The 20,966-nt window shown below is 39.4% G+C and overlaps 1 protein-coding gene across 1 annotated transcript in view; it reads left to right on the top strand.

The window, feature by feature from the left end:
- Nucleotides 1–20,966, top strand: part of SPATA16 (spermatogenesis associated 16) — a 77,699-nt gene that overhangs the window by 38,720 nt on the left and 18,013 nt on the right. Inside the window, exons 5-7 of the mRNA XM_069864571.1 lie at nt 11,821–11,968; nt 14,176–14,322; nt 14,563–14,675. Coding sequence (XP_069720672.1) covers nt 11,821–11,968; nt 14,176–14,322; nt 14,563–14,675 — 408 coding nt within the window. The remainder of the gene's footprint in view (nt 1–11,820; nt 11,969–14,175; nt 14,323–14,562; nt 14,676–20,966) is intronic.

Consider the following 20,966-nt stretch of genomic DNA (forward strand, 5'->3'; position numbering starts at 1 on the left):
TCTCGCGTATTTTGGGTTTATTCTGTGAGAACATTTGACATCTGTACTTTATGTGAAGTGGTGCAAAATAAGGCAGTGGTGTAAAATAAGTGGTCTGACATAAGCCAGAATAAGTAAGATCAGAATCTAGTCTTTTACCTTCATTCATACAGTAAATTCTTCCTTTTTAAAACTATTATTAGTTGCATTCTTATTGGCAAAATGGAATAAATCTCAGTCTTGGGAGCTGCTGAATCTCAGTACTGCTGTGAGTGCAAAGTGCATCTCATTCAGAGAAATACCCACTGGGCTAGTGTTTGTAGTGCCTATGAACTTTCTTATATGCTTTCCAGCAGAGATTTTCTTCTGTACAGAACAGTTTGATATTTTCACCCACTGGGTCAGACTTGTTTAAAATCTTGAGTTCACAAACAGGTTTTGTGAAGGGGTCATTTCTTCGAATGGAATGTCTTTTTTTGTCTCTTAACACTGGTATCCATTTACTTCCCTTCTTGATGTCGTGGACATGAAGCCTCAAAGAATAGAATTTAAAGGAAGAGCTGTCTTAGCTGTCCTCTTCCCCAGGGGTTCACACTGTCCTATGTAAGACAGCCAAAAAAGTTGTATGAAGGACAAGATTCATCATAGTGCCTCCTTGCAGAGTTTAAACAAGAAGTTATGGTCGGATTGAGGTGGGAATGAACCAGGCCAGAAGTGAAGTTGCTGAATTGCTTCCAGCCATTAGCATCAGCATACAATATTAGCATCAGCATACAAAATAGATAGCAAGGGCCAAAGAATTTTGATAAGAGCCAGGTTCGCCTCTACTTCTCTCCAGCTCATTTCTTTTTTCTGAAGAAGAGTTTATGTGTGAGCCTCCCTGGACCCCCATGGTACCAAGAAGCACCACCATGCTCTTTGTACCCTATTCCCACTCCTTCTCTGCCTTTCTCCTGAAACTGAGCTGCTGTCATCTTTGTCTGCAGAAGCTTTGAAATGTCAGTAGAGATCTAACCATTTGTTTGATCCCCCACTGTGCTTGATTTTTGCTGGGAGACAGAAATTGCTCTGCAATTTTGTGCCTTTTGTGCATATGCCTTAGCGTGGGCTAGGCTAAGGATTCAACAGTATCTATATGCTGACACACACACAGTAGAGGCAGTTGGGTGCCCAGTACTGCTCGCACTCAGGTTAATAGCTAGCACTTAAGAAATGCTGTTCATGAAGATATATCCCCAGCACCAGTAACAACCTTTCCTTCCCAAGCTGATGAGTTCTCTGCACTCGGTATCAGGGGTGACTTCAATGTCATTAGAGCACATAGCAACAATGATGCAGTATGATGTATGTGATACTGCACTGGGACTTTCCACCACAGAGAGACCAAGCAGAGGTATCATAAGCTTTTTCATTAATATTCTCTCTATTTCATGGTGTAAAGCTGAAAATAACTTGTCACGACTATACATGCTCATGTGCCTTTGTAACCAAAGCAACAGCTATTGATGCACGCTTTTCTTGCTAACTATTTCTCTGCCCCAGAACTCACTAGCGTTGGCTTGCAATGATGAGCAAAATTTTCTGAGGAGGAAGGGATAGGGAACAGGATGGTTTGTTTTTTACTTTTGTAAAGAAAGATTTTCAGATTAGATATGTCACACTCTGCTTTGATCAGTGGGTCATGTATATAATCATCTGGTGTGTCACTGACTACTTTTGTTTCTTCTTTTCATGATTCTTTTAACTACTGGAAAAGGTTTTTCCTCCTCACAGGCTGTCTTCTACTTCTTTCATGGCTTCAAAATGTTATATAGACCACACGAATCTTTCAGCTGACAATTTTCTGCAAAAAATTCAGGCCCCTAATTTACATCTGCAAAGCTCTTTATTATTTAACCTACTCCTAAATCACTGCTTTTTCTCTCCTGATCTATTCCTGTGCTCAGAGTGGTCTTTATCTTGTATCTCCTTTGGTTTTCTTCTCTCGATTTTGGTTATGTACTTTCCTTTGAACATCTCCTATCTCTGACATCAACTACCAGGAGTTCTCCTTCTTCAAAACTCTTCCTTGAACATCCCCCTCATTATTAACTTACGCATATTTCTTCTTTTTCAACAGTAATCTGTTCCATGTGATTTCCTACATCCTCTTAGGCATACTGCAAGATTTGTACTGTCATATTTTTAAAGCCAGATGGACTCATATTGATGAATTATCTGACTTCCCGCATAAAAGCACCTCAGAATTGCACCTTTACCTTCCTACATTCATGCCAAAAGAGGAAAGCAGAGACTGAAATTGAGAAAGTTACCCAATGCCAATGTAAACAGTTTAATAATAGAATATCGACTATAACCCATCTAGTAGACAATTTGTTGCATAGTTGTCACCTGTTTCTTCCCTAGTTTACAAAGTGGAATTTACTTGTCCAGTCCAAACTTCCAACAATTTACATTTTGCATTCAACTCTGAAAGTCTGAAGATCCTTTAGTACTTGCTGTCTTCTCCCTATATATATACATATATCTATGGATCATGACCCAGGCAACTTTAAATATTGTTTTTGATTAGCTTTTTCATTAGCTTCCTTTGATTATCTCCTTCAAAGTAAACAATCTATTTCTGGATTTTCTGTACAGTTATATGTAATATCTAATGCCCTGTGTTGGTTTTGAATAGTAATACCCACTCTTCCATTCCACTCTGAGATAAAGGCATAATGCTGATGAGAGGTGAAAATGTAATTTGCAATGGATAATATTATTCAGTGAGTGGGGCCTTTTTCTTCATTTAAATATTTTATTCCATGGACTGAAAATATACATTCCAAGTTCACATATGATCAAATGAATGAGCTTTTTTTCATAACCCACTACAGCATATGCACTGGATGATTTGTATATTGGCTGTTAGATTGAAAATAAACTGTTTAAATAGAGTTCATCACAATAAATAATAATGTAAAAATTACTAAGTAGATTTCTTCAAAGTGATAGCAGCAAGACAGTTTAAACTTACTTATTACTATAGTTCAGGTAAGCTCCCTAGCATGTATTGTCAGCAAGGCAATTTCTCAGCTGTTAATAACAAAACAAACAAGAGACTTGAGATACTTCATCCCGTAGAAAGAGTTCCTCTCCAAAGTGTCCACTTTTACTCACACCTTTGTAAACTATTTCCATTGGCTAAAGACTGCAATATAAGCTGGATGTTTCATTCAATGAGTAAAAGTATATAAAATGCCCAATGTTGTCAAACATTAACTTTGCAAATCTTGAACATCACAGTCTGATTTCACCAATATCTGGCACAGACATCTTAGTATAAAATGCCTGTATTGCCTAATTTATAAATATCTCCAGCTTAATTCATTAGCACAATACAAATTTACTCCTTTTATTATTCTATTGTGAAAACAATGTGGCTTGTTTTATATTAAAGGCTCAGCTCTAGTATCTCTTCTTCACTTATATCCGAAGTCAACCCCATCTAACCTAAGTCTTCCACTAAGTGCCATTGCACCAGCAATGCATATGTTGCAGAAAATAGTGGAACCCAGAAAGGCATTTCAAAGCTTGTAGGTTAATATCTTTATGCTTCTATAACCACCTGTACTAAAAGCCTACATTCCATAACACAACCAATGTGTATTTGCTAGAGCTCAGATGGAGACCTTTAATTTGCATTGGAGTAAACTGGGCTTTTAGCTTTAGGTCAAGTTCAACCCTAGTGTTTCCGCCAAGACTGCAGCCACCACAGAGCTGCTTTTAGCACACTGAAATTACTGGCTCTATCAGTGCCGCACACAGAGCTCATGAACTTATGTTTCTGAGACTATTCCTGTCAGCTAAACTGAAAGTCACAGACAAAGCTTTCAGTAGCACACATGCCTTGGCTGACATGGAGGTTTGGGTATTCAGACATTTGTTTTGCTCTCTCATTGCTGTTATGAACACCAGGTGCTTGCATTTCAAAAATCTGGACCATTGCAAGCACAAAGTGATATGCACATCACACAATAAAACAAACGATACCCCAACCTTACAAGGTGGCTGAACACCAGCAGTGCAGTAATGAATGCTGTCAACTCCTTTAGAGCTCAGCTTCATCTCACACCTTGTGAGGTGATGATCCAAGCCAAGAAAGTTAAAAGAAAAAAAATACTCTTGGTAGCCAGAGCTGCCTCCACAGTCTCAGCCAGTGATGAGGCCCATCAGCAGTCCCGTGCGTTCACGGTTGACCCCCGTCCTGCTATGGAGAGTGAGGTTTCCAAGCTGGCAACAGCAGAGATGTTTTGCAGTCCTCCTAATGTAATGACTGATAGGAGCTGACAGGCAGCCTCTCTGGGCAGCCTGGCCATCATATTACTGAGAAAATGTGTTTCCCATTAGTTCTTGAGGCTACTTTAGTAGATCGTGCTGTGCCACACTTCACTGCAGAAGAGTTCCTTCTTTAATAAAATCTGGGTGTAAAACCCAGTTGTGGTCACTGGCCATTGTGGGTACAGGCAGAAGTGAGTGTCTAATTATGCGTAAGCCTACACTGGCTCAGAGGTCAGTTGAACTCCTTGCTACTTTAAGAATTAATTTTTAATTTTCCCATGTCAAAAAAAGAGAGAGCTTTTGCTTTATCACTCTTCATAAAAAACAATAGGTAATCCTCTTCTGTATCTATGGCCATTTTGAAGAATAACACTTGCCTTAAAGCACTGAGCTTTTAATTTTCTGGTGGAAAATTGGGATGTAATGATTTCCATCGCTCTGCATGTTAGAAGAACAAAAAGATTGTGGCCCATCAGCAGGAAGATCAGTTCTTCTTTAGATACTGCATTGTTGTGCAGGTGGTCTCAGTGCACCTTCTGACCAGTTCATGGGTTTCCTATGTTCTCATGTTGCATCTTGGCTGAAGCAACTTGTTAAAATGAAAAATATTAAGACTTTTTCAAAGCAGAATGGGCTTCTTTGAATGTATGCCATTTCAGGGATTTGGAGCAGTCTCACTTTGGAATACACTATTTGTGAGATATAATACTCAGCTGCAAAAATTCAGCTTCATTCTGCTCTAAGGTACACTAGTAAAAATATGGAGTAATTGAAAACTGGATTGAGAAGGCAAATAAAATAACATAACAGAGAGTTTCTATCATCTTGATACTGATTTGGGAGCTTTTTATTGCTGTTGTTATTGCTGATATTTCCATTCCAAAAACAATTCCACATGTACAAAACCAAGGTATTTAACATTTTTCTTGTGTTATTTCTTCTTTAGTAATATCAACCTCCATATATTTTCTACCTACTTCTAATTTTCTGGTACCAGATCATTCATTCTAGAATAAGGGTTGCTTGAATCATACTTATATTTACATATTAAGAGAAGTTATTAGTTTAAATGTCACAGTTATTAAAACATTAATTGTCTCTAATTTCAGAAAAGATGGATTTATTTAAAACTAGCTGAATGATATGGGCAACACACACCTTGCTGCAGTTGGTAGCTGGTGAAATCCCAATATGAAACCACATACCAACCCAATTAGAGTTTTAACTGTTAAGAGAGGCCCATAAATCATGCTCAAGGATACTCAACAGTAACAACCTGGCCAGCAAACCACAGACCATTTAAAAAATCTACAGGGTAGCTCAAAAGTAATGTGCATATTTCAGAAGCAGAATTTTCAATTACTTCTGGGTTTTACTGGGTTGCAAAGCAGAACTTTTAAGATTTACAGAAGAAACCTGGAAAATCAGGGAGAAAACCAGCCATTTTGTGCTATTCTAGGGCTCTTATTGTTCCCTCGAGTTGCAGGAGTCTTTAAGAACTGACACATTCATTATCTTCTTCCTTTTTTTTGTACACCATCTCCTTTCTTTGGGGAGAGGAAGCTACAGGCAGGAGTTTGTGCTGTTCCCAGGATCATTACTGGTTATGTGGCTTTCTATCTGTACATCTGCTCTTGAAGAACTACAAAGGACATCACACAAAAATAGATAAAGTCACTTTTCAGAAACATCTCTATGTACAGTCCACTTGTCTTCTACTAAATTAGCAGCCATTCAGCCACATAAAGTAGTGTGCTGTTGCGATGACTCAGGCACGATTTTTCGCTGCCCCGTTGAACAATGCTGTCCATTTTACAGGCTAACCACATCAGTCACCATCTCTAGCTGTCTGATTCATCTCTTCACATTTAAGTTAAGTTCCCAAAAGATGTTGAGCTCAATGCTAGGAAAGATTGACATATCCTTCAGTTAGTTTCTGCATTTTAGTTTCCTTTCCTTTTCTTTTTTTTTTTTTTTTTTTCTCTTTTGGGACTAAAAGCCCTGAAAAAAAACCCTACAGCAAGTATCCCACATTTCTCCCAAGAGCATTTCCTAGCCAGGGTCACTCTCTGTCTCTCAAGCACTTGCCTCAATCACCAGATGGATGCAGTATCTAGGTGTTGGCCAGCGGCTCTGACCATATTCACATAAAGCTCTCAGCAACGCTCAACCTTTAGACCTGCCTGTCTGAGTTAAGATGTCCCTCTGAGCCCAGGCTGCCAAAGCTGTTCAGCTGAGCACAGTTTATAATCCCCTTTCACAAAAAAAAAACAACCCACTGCTGTTTAAACTGTGACCTATTCCTGGCATAACATGAGCCATGCAGAGATGACCTAACACCTGCTGAGGACTTGTGATGGTGAAAGGCATCTCCCAGTGCTGGGAGGGCAGTCCTGCTGCCCAGAGCAGTCACAGTGAACTGCCTCATTGGAATCAGGGTATTTCTCAAGAGAGAAAACTCTCTTACCGTTAAGAAAGGGGCAAGATTAACAAAATAGGTTAAAGGCTGCGATTTGGCCAGTAGCTTCATGCAGAGGATAACTGGCTCATTTGTGGAGGTGGTTCTCTTGATGTTTGCATCCACCACCTCATTGCCCTGTTGCAGATTTATCTCAGCATCCTAGGGAGGCCCCAGGGATAGGAGCCCAGGGCAAGAGATACCACTGCAGGGCTACTTGGAGCTAGAGCTCCTGATTGGTACAGATACACATAATTGCTCCTGTTGACAGCAATCCATAATTTCATCAGTAACAGGGGCTCACCCTGTCAATGATCTGGATCAGCCTTGCAAAGCAAATACAGCCACTATTTCATTGGTCTCAGAGTTTCCCCACCATAGCAAAGAAACGCTGAAATCCTTCACATTTTCCCCTGTGCTGGGATGAAATTGTAAGATTCTCAGCTGGTACCAAGTGAAACAAGAGCTGAGGACTCCCATTCAAGAGAGTTTGTGAAACTGGAGGACAGGCTTGTGGGCAGAGCGCTTCCCTGAACTAGGATCGTACTTCTACGCCTGTGCTCAGTCCCTGCTTCCCCACCTGCTGGCATCACAGAGAGGGATTTTCAAGAGCAGCCTCAACATTTTCCATACTCTACGTATCCCAGGGTTTTCTTTAATGAACAGTGATTTCTTTGGAAGGATACAAAGCATGGATTTCTTTCCTCCCAGAGTATAAACAGATACTTATTGGAGTATCAAACAGATCTTGAAGCCTAAAGTAACCCATCTGCAATACATCTGCCTCTGCCTTTCAGAAGTCAGCAGAATACACAGATCTATCACTGTGGCACTCTGCAAATCCGCTTTCAAAATAGACTGCATACAAAATAACTCACAGAGACTTAAATACGTTAATAACTTAAGAACCTAAATAAGCTGATATTTGATGTGACCTATATTAATGGGGAGGCATTACATGGCAGATAAGCAGGAAGTTTTCTTCTATTGTATAATAAATGATTTATTCATAACATAAACATATTGAGAAAAGGATATGTTCTGGCATTCTGTCTACTTATTTTCCCTGCAGAAAAAAAAAAATAAAAATGATGTAAGAAGATCATGCTGGTGAGAAGATATTCATATCACAACAGGAACAGACCTAGTGGCAGGGCTGCCAGATACTTCTTTATGGTTGCAAAGATATAGAGAAAAGCACATAGGTTGCACTGCAGTGCACCCATAATTCTAACTACCAGTGTAAGAGTGGAAGCAGTTCATAGAAGACGCTAATGGCTTTACCCTGACTGATATCATTGCATTAATAAAAATCATCAATAAAAGCATCAATTCCTGCTGTACTGTAAATGAGACAGTGGCTGAGTGTGCACTGCAGCTGCAAGATAAGGCACTAGGAAGATATCTAAATTTTTGGCTAATTCTAGATGTCAAGATAATTGGATTTTCCAAATTAAACCTTTCTGTAGTTAAAGAGGATTAAGGTTAGGGACTGTGGCCGGGAAAGCTACTGTCACTGTTATGAAGAATTTTTTGCTAAAGTGCCATTTTTCTTCTTCTATGTCTGCTCTAAGCAGGCAAAATGGCAAAAGCCTTAGAAAAATATTGAAGTAGTTATATCATTTGCCATCAAAAGTTGGCATGGGAAAGCTTTCTTTCTTGTGCATCTACCTATTCATTTTATGAGCACCTAACAAAATTTTAGTGGGTGTTGGAGAGAAAATATAGGACTGTTTAGGCTAAAGTTTAAGTTTTATTAAAAGATCTGTGAAATGTAACTACTAGATATGGCAGAATGTAAGGATATCACAGAGCTAAAGTTCTCAGAGGAGTATGTAGTGTTCAGTCAAATATATGTTTAAATGCTTGCTGAAAACAAAGTTTGTTGTTTAGTATAATCTTTTGGCTCTTTAATTGTCATGATAGCAATGTACATCCCTCAAACCTTGTGAACGCTTGTGTAACATGAAGGATTTCATTGGTATTTTAATAGAAGTGCTGACAATATAAATACTCCTTGAGATACTTTGTCTCCAGATGGTTTCTCTGCAGACTTTCTCCAATTCCCCACACTTCCAAATCAGGGATATAAACTTCATGACATGTCAGTCCCACAACTACAAAAAGAAATCTTCCCTATCGTCACATTACTTTGCAGCCTTTTCTCGAGCAAATTCTTGCATCTTTGCTGAAACAATAGATACTGTCCACTGCTGAGGTACACCACTAAATTCAGTGGACTCAAGTCAATCATAGTCCTTACACTATTGTACATTGCTAGAGGAGCAATTTGTTATAGTTTAAGGTCATTTCAAGGACTCAATTCTACTAACTCTGCTGGAATTGAAGGCAGGGGTGTAGCACCAAGTGATAAGACATCAGTTGTCTTGTCCTCTCTGCAAGGATTCTTTTAAGTCCATTGAAACCCTTGCAATCCTCTCCACAGTGCGACAGTATCTTGAGTAGCTGCATGGTGCACAGCACAACAGATTGTGTTTTGTAGACATCCCTGTTTCCTAGACATGTTGCCAGATATTCACCTGCAGATATGGACTTCAGTGCATAAAGGCCTAAGCAGAAAAATCCTTAGAGATTTCATCATATAAAGTTTTCTCCTCCAAAGTTTTTATGGGCCAAAGTTTTATGTCCTTAAAGACTTTACCCCATAAAAATCCAAGAGGATAATAAAAGAAATAGCATCTATGTCCAGGGTCAGTAGCTTGGGGGAAAAAATACTCTTGGGTGATAATAATACCTTCAGTGGCAGTATTGACCAGAAACTACGGATCTATTCTTTTCCCCATTGGCTGACATTTTACCATTCCCCATTTTACCATTTTACCATCAGCCCTCTGAGCTGGTCACTATTTGCATACTGCGCAGAGTAGACCTGGGTACATGGCGATGCAGAGATATTACAGGCATGACTTTGAACTGTCCTTGAGGATGATAAAGCCCAAAGACAACTTTGCAGACAGAATATAGAATTTGTCTAGTCTAGCTGCTCACTTTTTCTTCTCGCTGCCTCACTCGTGTATCTTAAATCTGAAGTGTATGGATACACGCACAACCACATTCACATGCTTGTATTAATCCAGATTAGGAAATGACAGCCAAACTATAGAAAATAAGGAGAATACCCAACATCTCACACAAAATAAGGCTGATCTAATTCTGTGCCTTTATTTACAAATGAAATTCAGCAAAAATTGAACAAGTAGGCCTCTGCTTTCTTAAAAACATACCTTGGAAAGCTACATCAGTTTGTTTTGCTACTGATCCTCTAAGGGGTCTGTAGGACAGGATAATTAAACTCCATAAAAATATGAAATCCTAGAATCACTTTCCTATAAATCAGCGCAGACTGTTAAGTATTCCTATATGGAGGAACAGGTGCAGATCAATTCATAGGCCCCCGAGCTCTTGGCAGGATGACACACTTGCTATTTTCTGGTCCAATACCTCCAGATCTGTGGCATTAACCATGGATAACATGGCTGTGCCCATGGAAAGCTGCAACTCCTCCTCACTGGGTATACACATTATTACTGCCCTGGGTGGTCATGATAGTATCACACATTCGAAGCTTGTTAATTTTGCAAGGCTAAATACTGCCCATTCCAGACTGCTTCTATTCCATGAAATGCAGGATAAGAGGCTGACTAAATATAGTAATCTAAAATACAAGCAAATCCCCATGACACCCTTGACCTCCAGGCAGAGCATTCAGTGTAAGAGCACTCAGGGTGCATGTATGGCAACCTATCCCAATATCTGCTCAGAACAATTATAGCATTTCTATGGTATTTTTGCACACCTCATACCAATAAACGGGATGGAAATAAACTGGCATAAAACCATGTCAGAGGATCTGTTGTCTACAGTCATTAAAGAGAAGGACAAAGATACCTAACTCGGCACTCTCAACCTTCCATTGTGGGTTGGTGGGAGTAGTCATCAGCTAAACTAATGACCCATGGAGGCAAACTATGTCTTGGACAGTTTTACATAGGTGGAGGATAGACTGAGGAACAAAAGCAAGGACTTGTTAATAAAACGCCAAGCTAGTCCCATAATGATGCCTTCTGTGAATCACTTCAGTGTAGAAAGTGATCTGAGATTTTCATACAGCCTGTTAAAAAATATATATCTTCTAACCATCTCTATTAACTTTGTCTTAGCATTGTGTCTGTTAAACACGCTCACACTTTTGCCAAGACACGTCAATGAAGTCCTTCAATTTCCCCAGTTTCCAGAAAGAACTGCCCATGTCAAGAAGACAAAATCCTTGTTAGTAACAGATGCAGTCAAAGCAGTGCTGAATGTGGTCTTACCCAAGCCCAGGAGGAACTGCTGCTCAACCTCCCTTGCACTGACCGATAAGACTACCAAGCAAGGCTGTTTCCAGGCTGGCAACTCCTCCTGGCAGTTCCAGCACTGGTTCATTGGGGTCCACTGAGTGTGAAATCCACCTCTCCATCTAAGACCAGCACAATGCATCATTTTAATAATTTTTAAGGATGACAAGGTTCATAAGCTTTGTGTTGCCCTCTGCACAGGAGTGAATTTTACTTTTAATGCAAATGGTGCTTAAATGCAATATTTTAAGACTAATATTCCATATAGGCACAGTTTCTGATTCATGCCAACCCAAGGGGTAATATGAATGGTTAGTATTGTTTAACCAGCTCCCAAGGACTGAATAAAACCCTCAGATGAAAGGCGTGACCTTCAGAGAGCATGGAATCACTTTTTCTTTCCGTCTAAAAGATAATTTATCTAATACTTTTCTCCTCATTGAAGACATAGGCTTGCTGCACTGAAAACTGTTTACAAATGTTATTTCTCCATTAAATTGATTTTCTGAGTATAGATAGGCAGTGTTTTCTGGAACTAATTTAAATTCCCCTCAAATTAATATTCAAGACCAAAATATGTTATCTTTTCATGACTGTGCAATTATTAAAGGGAAAATATCATCCGTGAAAGTAATTATTTTTCTTTTTTTTTTAACTAGCCATTAACCAACATGAAATGTATTGATTCTTTGCCTTTTTTAGGCTATGTTTGAAGAAGCCATCACTAGAGAAGTATCATTTTCCGTTATGTACACACCATTTGTGACAGAAGTCAAGGCTGACAAAATAAACAAGATAAAGGAGATATTTGCTAAAAAGCACCCTGATTACGTAACGCACATATATACAGGTAACAGCAGATTTCACATGCTCTTAAGGACTTTATACTGTTTATGTCTGTGGCTGACAAAAGAGTTTTAAAGAGTCCAGAGCCTTCACATGTCTACACTTCCATGGGGGAAAATTAATTCTAAGATTTGCTCTATGATTGTACATTATTTAGGTAATCAAGTAAGTACTTAGGCAAAGCAAAACTTTACACTATAAATCCCCGTAAAGATCATTTTTATCTGTGAAACCTCGTGTTTCAGTTATTGAATTTCATTATTACAGCTAATCTTTTGTTCAAAGCTAGATTCTGTGTATTGTGGTGACAGAGAGACCCAGGTCCATTCCTGTCTCAGTGGATTTCCATCAGTCACTGATGGTCGTCCCTGCAGCAAGGCCTTTGCTTTCCAAAATTATCCTCCTTACTACAAGCACAAGTGGACACATTGCCACCTTTGAAAACATCTTAGCTGCAGGGATGGATAGGAGTAGGTTGCCAGGTTTCCTTTAGCCTGTTGGCAACAGGATCCAGAGTGAACAAGGGCTTTGCAGAGTCCATTCTTTTCTCCTGGCAGAGTGAACTCAAGTAGCATCTCCAGGAGTACACAGGCGCTTCAATCATGGTGACCACAGCTTTATTTTGAGAGGAACGAGCACGATATTTTGGCAAAAGAGAGGCAGGGGGATATAATATTTCATACTATCATTAACCTGGTGATTTGGGACATAGCTGACCCTGGTAACTCTTGGCTTTTAGTTGGTGATTGAGAAACATAAAGGGAAAAGTACATTTCCCCGGACAAAATCTGGAAAGCCTCTATCACACAAACTAGATGTGTAGTGCACACCTCACTGCTGCTTCCAGCAGGGTGGCCCAAAAGCCTAAGTTGCTACCAGGACGAGAGGGAATGGCCTCAAGCTCCGCCAGGGGAGGTTCAGGCTGGACATTAGGAAAAAATTTTTCACAGAAAGGGTCATTTGGGCACTGGAACAGGCTGCCCAGGGAGGTGGTTGAGTCACCTTCCCTGGAGGTGTTTAAGGGACAGGTGGAGGAGGCTCTGAGGGATATGGTTTAGTGTTTGATAGGAATGGTTGGACTTGATGATCTGGTGGGTCTTTTCCAACCTGGTGATTCTTTGATTCTATGATTCTAACTCACTGCAAGAGTGACACCCAGGACAGCCCCATTTTAATTGTCGGTGTAAAATACCAGACATCTCACAAACATGTTATTTTAAATAACCTTCTGTAACCCTCATCTGTCCAATTTTAGTCCAAGTTCTACAAGAATGTAAGGACTAAATTGATATCTAAGTTTTCCTTATTGCCAAGGTAAAGGAGCAGATACACATTTAAACCCAAGTGTACAATGTAGTTTGTTGCAAAATTGAGAATCCATCAGAAGCAGAACGTGCTGCAAGGGAAATATCAGGTCCACTAGATTTGATTAATACAAGGGTAAGTCCAGAGAGCTCTGAGTGGGGTTCTCCATTTGTCAATGTGACCGTGCAGCCTGGCATCTTAAAAGCAGAGCTCACAGAAAACATAGCACTCCTTTGTGAAAAGTGACACTGACATTCAATCTAAGTTTATTTTTTGCACGATAAGGGGAGAGAGGAAAGGACTGGTCTGTTTCCCTAAACAAAGGTGGTTTATACAATTGCTCTGAGCATCTGTCCTCACTGAGGTCAGGGCAGACCAACTCAGCCAATACACAGTTTTTTTGGCAGCAGCAGTCACAAACTCTGGACAAGTCATAGCACTGACTGTCTCATGACAGCTGCGTGGATCAGAAAGGGCATGCGGAAAACCTGGGATTATGGTGGTGTTGATGGTAAAAGCACAAATCTGTAGGAAATCAAACCTCATAAGTTCAGGGAACAACAAACCAGCTTATTTTGCAGATAAAATATCAGGATGTTAAGTTACAGAAGTGTTGAGTTATTAATGTTTTGGATTATTAGCATTGAAAAGCAGATAAATAAAAAGAATATGTTTTATCTTATGCATTAGCAAATTTCAGTTTAATTGTTGTGAAAGTCTGCAAAGTCTGAAATTTCAAAATCCAGTTGCAGCTGCATGGGTTGCTTTGGCCAGCTTTGTCTTGGCAAGCTTCCTGGATTACGTTTCACTCCTCAGACTTTCCATTGTTTTTCTCAAAAGAACTAACTTTTCTTGCAACTGAAAGTAAATGTGACAGTGGAAATTATTTTCCTTTCCATATTCCAGATCCTCATGGACTTCACATCTTGCCACAGACAGCTGAGTGGCCATCTCTGCCCCCCCAGCACTATTTACTGACTCTGGGTTTCAGAAGCAAACATATTGGAAAAACCATGGAAAGGTGGTCAAGTAGAAAGCTGCCAATCTTCTCAGGTATGCCGACATGCTTAATAGCTGTCATAGATCAGGGGTGGCTTCTATAATCCTTGCTAAATGAGGGGAGGTTGTGGGGTTTCTCGGGACCCATTTCTCTGTGCCTGTAGCCCTGACTGTCCAGACAAGATTCCCCATCCTCCTCCCTCCTCCTCCAGTTTACCCATCATCTTACTAGATCTTCTACGGAAAATTAATATGAATAAACATAGTACATGGCTTTGTGATTTCATTTTGTAGACCGGAAAGCACCTTTCTGTCCTCTCACAAAAAAAGAAACAGACATGTATTGGATTAACACTGGGAAAAGGATCTTGCCGGTAATGGATCTTATAAGAAGCACCAAATTAACTGTGAGTATAAAATTCACTTTCTAGTGTGGAATGTGTGGAGCAGTAGAAGCCTCTGTGTGTGTGAATGATGTGTGCTTTTTGGTGGGTAATTCATTCTGCACATGCTCTTCCTGTGTCCAGAAACGCTCAGTGAATTGTAGTAGGAACACAGTTCAGTTGGGTTTAGATGCTTTTAAAAAGTAGTCCTAATTATTTAGCGGTGTACTCAGATTATTTAAAATCACTTTGCAAGCAATTTTTTCAAATCTTTGTGGCCTATTATATGATATCCCTACTCCACATAACCACAGAAACTACTCACTACATTTAATACTTTTAGTATACTACACGTCACCAGGATCTCCACCAACAGTTCATAATTGCTACTTGAAGTGTTTCTAGTGATGTAGATCCCAAACCCTACATACCAAAGTATGTGAAATAACCTTCAAATCTGCTACAACAATACTGAAGGTATATTAGTTAATTCTGCTCCATACTTTCTGCAATAATGTACACAGCTTTTTAGCACCATAGCTTTTGATTAGCACAAAAGGTCAAAAATCAAATTTGCATGTAGACTAGACTGTTTTAATGCAATTCTTAAATTATTCTCTTGAAAATAAGTGGAAGAAGCTTCTCCTTCCCAGATTTTAAATGCTAATGTTAACTCTTTTTCCCTAGCAATAACAGGTTTTTAGATTTCTATATATTGAAGGAATCGGAGCTATTTCTTCATCAGAGGTGTCTTAGCAAATCGCAGGATTTATATTCTTAGGTTTTGATACCAGATAGGAGGTTGACAAAAACAGCTACTTAGCAACCCCTAGCAAGGAAGAAACATTACTTAGATATTTGGGGAAGCTATATCTCCTTTACTCTCAGAGAGCAGCTGCTGAAAGAACAGTGTGTGCTTGAACACATATGCTTAGTGGGAGGTAAAGGTGCTTAGTGCTTTGCCTAAGTTGGTGCTCATAAAGCATCTGCATCGTGTGAGGCAGGTGGAGCAGGCTGAGGGCAGACAATCTCAATGAAACATGCAGCTGCGTCTTTCCAGTTCTTTCCTGAAGCCATGTGCTATTGGCTTTGGATGACCAAAAGCCTAAGTTATTGATGTGCAGGCTAATAGAAGTGGCATGTTTAGCAAAGACAAATACCTATTTTAATGTTACGTTCATTGCACTTTAAACCTTTAAGCAGCTAGAAGTACAGAGCCAGTGGGGTGGGCATTGGATATAGAATAAAATCCTGGTCTTTCTGAAAGCCCAAGTAAAACTCTAATTGTTTTTTTTGTTTGTTTTTTTAACCAGCAATTCTCTCTCTGGGTATAATATAGACTTTTTGGAGCTGAAATTCCACTATTGCGGATATTCAGTCTCTAAAGAGTATCAGGAAGAGAACAAACTTTGAAATTGGGTATCTTTTGGATTCTCCATAACTACCATATTCTGTAAATTAATTTGGAGGGTCAGGACCAGATGGTTCAAGCAGAGGTACATGGTGTCTGGTACACAGAGTATAGGGAAAAGAGAACAAACTCATGTAAGACACGAGTGCAGAGTGGTGTGTTAGAAATGTTCAAGCCAGTCCCCACTAATTGTATGAATTTACACTGCTCCTACACAGTAATAATTTCTACGAGCTCTAGACCTCACCTCATACATCTAAATATTCTTACTGAAACAGAAGAGGGCCCTCAGAAAACCAGGTGAATTCCTAGCACCACAGAAGTCAGCAGCACACCTCCCCTTTTTTTCCAAGGAGGTCAGCATAGCCCCCACGTGGTTCAGGGAAGGTCTACCCTAATGCCACTTAGAATCATAGAATCAGCAGGTTGGAAAAGACCCACCGGATCATCAAGTCCATCCATTCCTATCAAATGCTACTTCCAGCAGCAGCAAGAGCAGGATAATAGGCCTGAATCATGGTCCTATAGATTTATAACCAGCCACCAGGAGGTCAGTGTGGGAGCTTTAGCAGAGAGCAGGAAAGCCCTAATACAGCAGAAATTATCACTGTTAGAACAAACAGCTTCCAGTTCCACATCAGTTATTGGATGGAAACCTGTTCACTTTCCCTTCAGGTTCCATAGCGCTGAATGATCCAAGCAAGACAGAACCAAAGAGCAAATGACCCAAAGAGCAAATGATGAAGCCAATTATACATGATAACAGAGATAGGCACAGAGCCAGAACTGCTCTGCTATTGGTTATTAAAATCTCTTTATGGGCCTGGCAGAGATTTGGCCACTTTTGATTTCTTGAAAGTATTCCAAAATTTTCTTCAAGCTAGAAATATGATTCCTTTGTAGTTCAGTTACACACAAACTATATTAAAAACCTCTGCAAGACCAGATCCAGACTCTAGTTTTAAAATTTACTTTAAGAAGGTAAAAGAATATATTTGGTTTTTAAAGAGAACAAGTGTTCCCTTCTGCCTGTTTCTTCATTTGCAGATGCAAACATATCATCCAAAATGCTTGTCCTAATCAGATTTTTTTTTTGACAAAAACATCTCAGTGCTAAAGCAGAGCTTATTAAGCTACAGTAACATTCAATGTAAGTCAAATCTGCCACTTTGGTTTTGTAGCTACACAAAGTAAAAGTAATTATATATTTATACATGCACCACTGTTGGTAAGGCATGAAGTTAAAGGTTAAAAAAACAGAGTATTTTCTATTGTCCTCCCTTTTGCAAAAGGAACATCTGATCGCATTTAAATCAAGGGGACATTTGTGTATTGTAAAGCAAGCAGCATTTGAGAAAGAATGTTGCAGTCTGGTCCCCACACAGCCTCATCTGCTGCTAGTGGGGAAACACCATAAACCTCATCTACCCAGAAATATTTACTATGACACAAAGGTTATTTCATTTGCCTTAAAATATACATATATATATATCAGTCAGACTTTCAGCAACTCATATGCCAGTCTAGATTACCAGCGCTGACAAGTGGTTATTCTATCGAGTGATTTCATTGGGGTAATTTGTACACACCACATTTAACTTTCTCCTGCTGTCGTCCCACGTTGATGGCACATGATGCTACATAACAGGAAAAACAGTGGCCAGAGGGGCTTATTAGACTGCTCATATTAAAAGGTGAACAAAACCTACCATATGATTCACAGCATGATGTGTACATTTACAGACCTCCCTGTTTTGTTGTCTATTTTTTAAGCAGAGGGAAAGCGTTTACTACATACGGATTTCAGCATGCACATTTTCTGGAGGATACCAAGGGCATTAAAGAAACATTATGATGGATTTTTTCCGCTTGCTATTGCAATACACAACAAAGCGGCTTGCAAGGCATAACCTCATTCAGATTTTAAGCTGAAAAACAGTAGTAAAGACTCTGCAATAGAAAAGAAGATCTACTGGGGAGCTTTCCAGACTTTTGCAAAGCGATGGCCTTAAAGCCAACAGTTGAACATGCCACACATATAGGGTATGACAGACTTAAATCCAGGCTGACCGGCCACTTTGCTTTTCTTTTTCTTTAGCTCTCAGCAGTTACAGTGTGTTTATAAATAGAGGTGGCATGAGGGATGAATCCTTTCTTGAGTACAGAGAAAAGCAAAAAGTTGTGGTAGCATCCCAAAATTCTCAACACATGAAAGGACACATGATTCATTCCTCTCACGTGTTCTCCAGCTCCTTTTTGCAGTGAAAGCCTGTCCTATCTTTGCTCTGGTTGTTACCAATAGCAGGTAACAATAGCAGGTAAACTCTACCTAGAACAGGCTGATTTGATTTTTCTGAGTGCTTTTTCATCCCGAGGTCAGAGGAATGGGACTGTGACTGAGCTGATCCTCGGGTATGAGGATCTTATTTCTCTCCTGGAAGTTCTTCAAAGACATGTCTGGGGATAAACACCCTTTTTAAAAAAAAATAAATGAAGGGAATTCATGTAGCAAAAAGTTTTCTGAGCTAAGGTCTTTCTTGGGAGGACTCCAGTCTCAGGCGAGACTGCCCTTTATGAATAAAGTCCTCAAGAGAAAGTCCATCAATCACTCATTTTTACCTTTTTGCTTAAATTCTCATTGTAGTCTCAGACAATAGCAGCTATATCCATCCAGAAAGTAACAACATCATAATTTAATCATTTATTAATTGCATTTCTAACCAGGATGCAACTGTGACTTCATACACTGCACTGTTATGTTTCTTTGCTAGGTGATTCCTCAAATGCATACCCCTTCTCTTTTTTAAAAGACCCAGCTCTTTCCCACTGAAGTCTCCATTGAAGTTTGCTCTTTACTTAACCTTCACTGTGCCTACCTGAGCTGGTTTCATCTTCATCTGATTGCTCGGCTACTTTTTATTATGTTTTTTACTGCAGCTTAGTAGTCCCTTGAATTCTGCTATAGTTCATGTAATTCTCATCATATGGTTCAGCTCCCCATGGAATTTTTTTCTCTTGCCAGCAGCAGTTATTTACTTTCTCTTTCTGCATTTTTCATTGTCACTGAAATGCCACCTCTGACAATGTTCAACCTCCTCTAATCCCTTCAAAAAAACCCTGCTGTCAGTTATTTATTTATTTACTTCCAACCTACTATAAACTTAAATAGCATTGCTATGTCCACAGAGTGCATGTAGGCACAAGATGCCCAATTTGTTTCCCATAGCTACGTGGCATGCTTTCATATTTTTCTGGAGAGTCAAGTAGAGAAAAAATTGTTTTCTTTTTTGCCTTTACTTTCTTAATCGCTGGAGAAGCCCCCGACAGACGCAGCATGATGAGAGAAGATTTTTACCTGCTTTCTTTGCTGATGACTCAATATACTCATTTCTTAGTACTTACACAAAAAGGGTTTGGGCGGATTTCAAGAATAGCAGGGAAAAACTTTTTGCTGCATCTAAAATGTTGTGAGACTATTTCATGTTGATAAGAGCTCTCTTTCTCTCTCATTAACTGATTGCTGCCTCTTATTTTAATGCACACAGCTCTACCTGGGGACACAGCTATCTGGCTTTCAAACACTGATGATGAGGTTGAGATGAGGCTTCATTTTGTTCTTTGCTTTAGTGTCGTGCTCACTGGACTGTGTCAGATTTACAATTGCACATATTAGAGGTCACAGAAGCCCTTTTCTTCTTGCCTATGTCTTCTACTAATACTAGGTTACATCCTCAGAAAAGGACTCTTCATGCGATAAAAATAGTTCGTAAGAAGTCCTGGTGTCCCTTCCTAGAGGTGGGTGAACAGAAGTTCATGAGATGTGCCTGAAAAAGCTCTCCTGGCTCCTCAAGTCAAATCACCTGCTATTACAGACCATTGTTTCCCCTCACATGCTATTCCAATATTGAGTAAGATCTATCTTAGGACTAGTAAAGCTTCTGCCTTTTCTACTCATGGTGAAACATTGCAGACCTCCAACATGAATTATAAGAAGCTTAATTGCCACCCCACTCTTATTTATACCTATTTATACACAATGGTCCTTCTGTTATCGTTGTCTTTTATCTCTCCTTCCCTTTTCAATTGTTTGCTCTCTTTGGAATTTAGCCCTGCATTATGTTTATTGAGAAGAATAGCTCTTGGCATTTTCATTAATAGACTAATCAAACCACACTTCTCTCAAAAGAGGTATCTCCTAGCATGCTGGCGTCTCTCTTCCATGATGCTTGGGTTTAAATTAACCTCTCCAAACACAGCTGACTGGAGCTATCTGCAATACTCCAGAGAACTGCTGACCAGAGCTCCTTTTCTCTGTGCAGTGCTTAATTGTCTCCTTCAGCTAATGGAAGTACAAGATCATTGGCTCAGCTCTTTCTTTTTCAGTTGCTTTCATACCTGGAGCTCCCAGATTATAGATGTATTCCTGTCACTGTGTGGTCTTTTATTTCATACTATTTTATTATATGATTATATTAGGTCTTATATTAAAAGGGGTAAAATTAACTAAACTGGGATTATTTGAATTTTTCTAGAGTTAAAAGAAAGCTAAGCCCTTTTATTTTTCCATTATTTTTGTCAGATGTATAGAAAGCAAGAACAGCATTGTTATTAAATTCTTCAACTTGAAAGGAGAACTATGTTGATAGTCATATTGATAACACTTGATGCTTGCCTAGTGCAAATTTCTGCAAAACCAAGATCACGATCAAATGATTTTCTTTGCCAAGAGAGCTTCATTTTAAAAACAGGACACCATTTATTGAAGAATAACTCTCATTCAAAACTTTCCTTTCATGCTGTTCAATATACAATTGGACCTACAATCACCTACCTGGAAGTGTATGTAAAGGCAGCATCAGAGTGCCACCATATGTAACTGCCAGAACAAAGGTCTGCTAAAAATA

Source organism: Phaenicophaeus curvirostris, chromosome 10 (genome assembly GCF_032191515.1).
Source record: "Phaenicophaeus curvirostris isolate KB17595 chromosome 10, BPBGC_Pcur_1.0, whole genome shotgun sequence".
Lineage (NCBI taxonomy): Eukaryota > Metazoa > Chordata > Aves > Cuculiformes > Cuculidae > Phaenicophaeus > Phaenicophaeus curvirostris.